Source organism: Anticarsia gemmatalis, chromosome 6 (assembly GCF_050436995.1).
Source record: "Anticarsia gemmatalis isolate Benzon Research Colony breed Stoneville strain chromosome 6, ilAntGemm2 primary, whole genome shotgun sequence".
NCBI lineage: Eukaryota > Metazoa > Arthropoda > Insecta > Lepidoptera > Erebidae > Anticarsia > Anticarsia gemmatalis.
This window is the reverse complement of record NC_134750.1, coordinates 8,381,866-8,389,331: the sequence shown is the minus strand read 5'-3', so window position 1 is coordinate 8,389,331 and position 7,466 is coordinate 8,381,866. Positions and strand designations below refer to the sequence as shown.

At 34.2% G+C, this 7,466-nt stretch overlaps 1 protein-coding gene across 1 annotated transcript; it reads left to right on the top strand.

Annotated features, from left to right (window-relative positions):
* The first annotated feature begins 870 nt into the window (after positions 1-870).
* Positions 871-5,488, top strand: Droj2 (DnaJ heat shock protein family (Hsp40) member A4-like). The gene is made up of 8 exons (XM_076115625.1): positions 871-1,087; positions 1,525-1,732; positions 1,902-2,146; positions 2,434-2,592; positions 2,792-2,947; positions 3,376-3,547; positions 3,641-3,768; positions 3,969-5,488. Exons 2-8 carry the CDS (start codon positions 1,534-1,536, stop codon positions 4,119-4,121), a joined length of 1,212 nt encoding a protein of 403 aa, XP_075971740.1. The 5' UTR covers positions 871-1,087; positions 1,525-1,533; the 3' UTR covers positions 4,122-5,488.
* Positions 5,489-7,466: the final 1,978 nt, after the last annotated feature.

Sequence of the window (7,466 nt, the reverse complement as noted above, 5' to 3'; positions counted from 1 at the left end):
CACAAGCTCTCTGGAGGTCACTGTCACATTGTCAACTATACCAAAAAAAAACATGAATTTACAATTAAATTCAATTTAAAATTAAAAACAGAAATTTATTTGCTGGCTAGATTCTTGAAGAATTAATTGTGTACCTATATATTCACACAATTTTCGTACCTATGCACCGACTTATGATTCAAGGATTTGTAATTTGCGAAAAGATATTTACATATTTTAAGTCGGGCTATTCACTGACGTACTAGCGGTCTCACACCTAAATAAGTACCTAAGTCACATACGATGGTGACGGTTATGTACCGCACTTATTTTAATTCTCCCTGTACACATTTGTCTAATAGACCAACACCCAACTAGTACCAGTACCAACTTATGATCGGCAACAACGATCCAATATCCACCAACCGATAACATCTTCACACGTAAAGTTTTGAACGAACACTTCGACTGTTGGAAGAATGTTTAGAGGAAATTTTGTGATCAGTTTAGCGATCTCGAATAAAATTCATCAATGACGAAGACAACTTGTATAGTATTATGAAAAACGTAGACATTGCTAAAACACGTAACAAATTATAAACAGTGAATATCCTGCCTCAGGGTAAGATTACTATTGAGTAGGTATCTACCTCCTGTTATTTTTAAAAATTACGAAGGTTGGTACAATATATATTTTTTTCGTACCTATAAACAGTTATAATTAAACCACCAAGAAACGTAATTATCAATAACCCAGACATTATTTTAAAACTTTGAGGCGATTATTCATTTAAGGCGAGTTCCTGATCTCTATCGCCTAAAAATTCGTAGTGTAGGAGTGCCATTATTGCTATCGTTTATGCCCAGCACTATTTTGTAGAAGTTTCTGGAACTTACCAGCCATTGACTGACTCTGAAAACCTGCGGTACCCTTGTTCGATCAAATCAAACGTCATTTGAACGAATCTCGTGTGCCCGTGCGATCGACGACGTGTTTCAAGTGCTCATCTATTTTATCGTGGTAGTGCAATTTGTGAATCAGTGATTCTGGAAGTTTTCCGTGTTCTATTTATCATAAATAAGGTCTTTAAGCAAAAGAAAATTATAGGTAAGGTTATTATGACACTCTATTTCATCGATTTAGTTGAAGTTGAAAAGCGGAATGATAAATGGAGATTGTGCAGATTTCGTCAGAAATCGAATGATTTCACGATAGTTATGCCCAAAACTCCTCTTTTGGTAGTCCTATTTCATCGTAGTTTCTAATGTAGACTAATATTTAGGAATATTCCAGAGCTATGGTATTTATTGATATATGTTGCATGGTATTTGCTAGACACGTGAAATATCGAGACAACGCTAATGTATATTGATTTTTTATTCATACAGTCAACTTATTATTGTGTTAGCTGCTGATATGATATTAGTCTTCTTTTGATCGATAGTTTGTACGTTCACTATAGGTACCTACTAGAATTTTCCATAACTTTATGTTCATGAAAATGTATGTATCGGCCGACATAATAATGATTGTTCTATCCATAGGTTCTAAAGATGGTGAAAGAAACGACATATTACGATATCTTAGGTGTTAAAACCAACTGCACAACAGAAGAACTGAAAAAAGCCTATAGAAAATTAGCTTTGAAGTATCACCCTGATAAAAATCCAAATGAGGGAGAGAGGTTCAAACAAATTTCACAGGCATATGAAGTGCTATCAAATCCAGACAAGAGAAGAATCTATGACCAAGGTTTGTAAATAAGGTTATTTACAATAGTCAGTACTAGAAGAAAATCCTTTGTTATACTTTACCAACTTCCATCTTTGATTGTTTTACAGTGTCATTCATTTGTTTGTTTAAACATCTATCACATAAATACAAAACATTGCATATGCATAACATTTTTCTTATGTAACAGGTGGAGAGCAAGCCTTGAAGGAAGGAGGTGGTGGCAGTGGATTTTCATCACCTATGGACTTGTTTGACATGTTCTTTGGTGGTGGGTTCAGTGGAGGTCGTCGGCGAGACCGTGAAAGGAAATACAAAGATGTTATTCATCAACTGTCTGTAACACTTGAGGAGCTTTATTGTGGAGCAGTACGAAAATTAGCATTGCAGAAGAATGTTATCTGTGAGAAATGTGAGGGACGTGGTGGTAAGAAGGTATGTATATTAGTATGTTATTGATATTGTTCTTTTAGTGCAGGCATCAGTCATTCAGTATACTAGATGATCTCTCCAATGATTGACTGGTCCAATGCCAGTCATCCATACATCACTTCAATAATTCAGCCAGAAAACTGTATATCCGTTATATAAGAGCTGAAAATCATTTGTTTGTCAAGCATCAAAATTAACTTGCTTGTATTTTAGTCTATGTTCTGTGTTCATCAATTAATAAATTTGTTGGGACAAACCCTTTACTCATTTACTGTTTTTTTAATTCTCAGGGTGCAGTCCAAACTTGCCCTACTTGCCGTGGCACTGGCATGCAGGTTCAGATTCAACAGTTAGCTCCAGGCATGATCCATCAGATTCAGACTGTGTGTACTGAATGCCGTGGCCAGCGAGAGATCATTGACCCTAAGGACCGCTGTAAAGTCTGCCAGGTATGGTATCAATGCGTAACATTTTATGTTCCATGTATCTAAATTTAAATTTGTCAAGGTTCATTTAATTGGAACAAAGGAAATAAATAATAATCAGTATTAAATCAGAATACTTAATTTGTATTGTTAAGTTACAGCTTTACAGTTGACCATGTAAGTAGGTTAACAATTTTGAAATACCTATATATTTGGATTACAGGGCCGCAAAACTGTGCGTGATCGTAAAATCCTAGAAGTTCATGTTGACAAGGGTATGACTGATGGCCAAAAGATTGTGTTTGGAGGAGAAGGTGACCAAGAGCCCGGCCTGGAACCGGGTGACCTTGTTATCGTTTTAGAAGAAAAGGAACATGATGTAAGTTAAATAGTTACTAGTTATTAAATTATTATGCAAAGGGGAAACAATGTTGTATTGTAACAATGCACCATAGAAATGAATGATATAATTTAATCCAATTACTTTGCATGCATAGGTTAGCTAGTCTAACAGACTGACAAATCTAGCAGTGTTTACTGGAATTTCAATAGCAGTCAATATACAGTACAGTAATATGGATATACCTGTACTATTATTAAGTATATCCCAAACTAAATTAATTAATACAGACTACAACTATTTGATGGTTTTCGTGTCTCATGAGTGTTCTTTAGAGTTTATTGGAAATCCCTGACTTATTTTGTTAGCCTCCCACAAAGACAAGCAAATACAAAAAAATATGTAGGATAAGACAATCCACTGCCTATAAATAGTACAGATCTGATGTTTATTGTTTTCTTTTCTAGGTATTCAGACGTTCAGGCAATGATCTCATTATGCGCTTGAATATTGAACTTGTTGAAGCCTTGTGTGGATTCCAGAAAGTAATCCGAACTCTGGATGACAGAGACATTGTCATTACTGTATTGCCTGGCGAGGTTACCAAGCATGGTAGAGTCAAGTGTGTTCTGAATGAAGGTTTGTATTTCATCTAAGTTATCTGACATATCTGAACTAAATATTTTTGTCATTATGCTGTCATGAATTGTAAACTCAACACTCTCATTATAGGTATGCCAATGTACAAAAATCCATTTGAGAAGGGCCAACTCATCATACAATTCTTCGTGAACTTCCCTAATCGCATTCCCCCTGAAGTCATTCCTGCCCTGGAGAACTGTCTGCCAGCTAGACCAAGAGTAAGTCAAATTTTAATTACATTTATTCAAATATCTAAGACTAAAAGACGGCGTAAGTGTATTGCGTCATTTCACTTGGTTGGATTATGCAATGTCATGCTTAGTATAAATGTTCAATGTAAGTTCCTATGAAGAATGATTAGTGAATAACATATTCACTAATGATAAAGTTAATCAACACATAATTTGTTGTGTTTTAGATTGAGATTCCCGAACTAGCTGAAGAATGTCAGCTTATGGATTTGGATCCTCAACAAGAAGCACGTAGACAGCGTGCCCACCAATCATCAAATGCTCATGACGAGGATGAAGACCATCCTGGTATGAATAGAGTCCAATGTGCTACAAGCTAGACATCACCGCTTATCTGTCATATAAGTGCAGTCGATGGACCTAAACTAATCTATCACTTTATCACTATTTAAATACATAATATTATATTGGACACAATACTTCATACACATAATATAGACATACTTGAAATTATGTAATATGTTGCTAATTTCCTACTACATTTGGTTAGACAATGTTTTTAACATAACTAGATTTACTGAAATAACTGTCATTGTAGAACATTCTATTGTGATTGTAACTGGTGAAATTTGGAATTGATCCTTTAGACCTAGCTTCTAAGCAATGTCTAGAGTGCTGACTATACATGCAATCGTTTCTAGATTGGTATAATTCATAACAATTCCAGATTGAGCAATGATTTAACATACGCTTGTTTGTATTTTCATAATAATTTCATAAAATTCTTGACACAGTAGACAATAGTAAACTTTAGTTCTTCAATGTTTTTTACTTTAAAACATGTCTTAAGTTAGTAAGTGTTTCATTGTGTTAAAAAATGTATTGAGAACTAGCAGTATTAAGAATTCAGGCATCTTTTTTCTGTAGTGTTGCTATAGCCAATCGTTTGGGTTATCCAGTCTCAATTTAGGTCCATTGAAGTGTCTCACCTTCATGTATTGATTGACGTAACCATGCTGTGATTTTGGTTTTCTATATGTTTCTTTTATATGACAATTTATATGTATACTGATGCTTAACATTTACATTTTATTTTAGCTGCATACATTGTTTAAAACTCAGACGCGTTATATTCCTTACCGGTATAATGATGTGTAACATGTTTCCTGCCAGTAGCCATTGCATCATAATAATATACTATCTTTTTATTCTGCAGTACGCTATTAATTCTCCTAATGAACAGAATTCGGCATGTTATTTATCCTTGCTAGTAAACTCATTGCAATATAGGAAGAAGGGACTGTCATTGCATGCAAACATTTTTAAACAAAATGATCAGTTTTTATTTAATGTAAATAAATAAAAGCTTTACATTTTGTGAGAGACAAGGTAATTTAAGGAAATATGCGGAATATAATATATATTCCTAGATTTGATTTGATTTGATTGACACATTAACTCTGGCACTGTAATGAAAACATGAACACTTTCAAAAAGTTTTGTAATAATCCAGAAGCCCTATTTATTTAATTTATAATTTTGATCATAACTTATATTATACATCAGTTAGTTTAAGTTTTTAAAGGGAACATTTACTACCATCCTCTACATATTGTAGGTCTGTGATTTATTTTATTTCTTGAACTTGTGGTTGAATGGTTATGAGTACCCAATGGCTTGTGTTACAATTTTTCTGGTGAAATAGCTGAATAAATATTAGATTTAAATAAACTTTTTGTCTCATAAAGCTTGTTTTATTTTGTACCCATATATTTTTAGTTCTGTACATAGTCAGACGCATAAAAATACGCGTATTTTGGCACAGCTACGCGCACGAACGATGCGCAAACGCATATTATAGGCAGAAGACATTGTCACTGTGTGCTATTTATTCTACAGTTATTCACGGTAGGTATGGAGTGAGTGTTTTATAATAAATCCATTGTATTGTCTGTCCGCTAATGTCCGTATACCCAGCAGGGCCCTTCGTCTGATTCGATTGAATACTAAAGTTTCACTTAGGTAATATTTTATACCTTCCGAATAGTGTAAGTAAAATAATTGTACCTCAACAGTTATGCGAGAAAATTTAATTAATTTCCAGCAGGGCCCTCCGTGGTTTGAAGGTCTTCAGACCTGTAGTGTATGTGCCTGTATAGCGGTGCATTAGTACCTTTAGATTATCTTTGTTTTCTTGAAAAAAAGTTATTAGTTTATAAGAAATATACCTACAAAATGTTTATAATGCCAGCAGGGCCCTTTTTTGTTTTGGGGGTTTCAGTCCAAACAATCATATTTCCTAGCAGCATTCTATTTGTACTTTTCAAAAAACTTATCGCTTAATTCAAATAATGAATAATAATAAGTAAATAAATCAGATAAAAAAATCTAAAAAAATAAAATTACTCTGATATCTAAAGATGGCTATACTTATTATTTGATTATTTATGTGATGCGACCAATGAAATAAAAATCAGTTTGTATGTTATACTAGCTGTTGCCAGCGACTCCACCCGCGTGGTCAAATGAATGAGAGGTTTTACCGCGGTAAAAAGTAGCCTATGTCACTCTCCAGTCTCATAAATCTCCAAAATCATAATTACCATAACATCGCATATACTTATTGTTGTATTATTTATGTGATGCAAGCAATTAAATAAAAATCAGTTCGTATGTTATATCAGGTACGTATATTAATAATAATCAAATAATAAGTATAGCCATCTTTAGATATCAGAGTAATTTTATTTTTTTAGATTTTTTTTATCTGATTTATTTACTTATTATTATTCATTATTTGAATTAAGCGATAAGTTTTTTGAAAAGTACAAATAGAATGCTGCTAGGAAATATGATTGTTTGGACTGAAACCCCCAAAACAAAAAAGGGCCCTGCTGGCATTATAAACATTTTGTAGGTATATTTCTTATAAACTAATAACTTTTTTTCAAGAAAACGAAGATAATCTAAAGGTACTAATGCACCGCTATACAGGCACATACACTACAGGTCTGAAGACCTTCAAACCACGGAGGGCCCTGCTGGAAATTAATTCAATTTTCTCGCATAACTGTTGAGGTACAATTATTTTACTTACACTATTCGGAAGGTATAAAATATTACCTAAGTGAAACTTTAGTATTCAATCGAATCAGACGAAGGGCCCTGCTGGGTATACGGACATTGTCCGCTACCGCCGAGACCTCGATAAGAACCACAGATGATTTTTGAAGATAATTAGTTGACAGCGCAAAGGCAGGTATATCACACTGCGAAAATTATGCACTAAGGGCGCGTTCCCACTATGTCGTGACGACAGATAGTCGTGTAGTTCAAATGTCGTCTTTAGCTGTTCCCATTATATCGACTGTTTGTCATCAAAAAATGTTATCGTGCCCAGTCAACTTGGGTAACATTGAACGTGGGAATTTGAACTAGTTTCGCTTATTTTTTGATATGAAACCAACACAATTGATAAAGATTCATTTTAGTTTTGAAAACTTTTATTAATTGCGTTGGTTTCATATGAAAAAATAATCGAAACAAGTTTAAATACCCACGTTCAATGTTACCCAAATTGACTGTAGTGACTGTCGTATCTAGCTGTGCCCATTGGATCGCGATATTTTATCGTTTCATGGCAGTCGCTGTATCGTTTGCACATAATTAGCAAGCCGCCGATACCACTGCGTCGGGAGGTCGTGGGTTCGATTCCCATACGGAAC

Bases quoted from the DNA above. Each gene is read 5' to 3' on its own strand.
- Droj2 (XM_076115625.1), top strand. From the start codon at position 1,534: ATGGTGAAAGAAACGACATATTACGATATCTTAGGTGTTAAAACCAAC. The intron at 2,147-2,433 runs GTATGTATATTA...TTTAATTCTCAG, and splicing joins AGGGACGTGGTGGTAAGAAG to GGTGCAGTCCAAACTTGCCC. The intron at 3,769-3,968 runs GTAAGTCAAATT...GTTGTGTTTTAG, and splicing joins GTCTGCCAGCTAGACCAAGA to ATTGAGATTCCCGAACTAGC.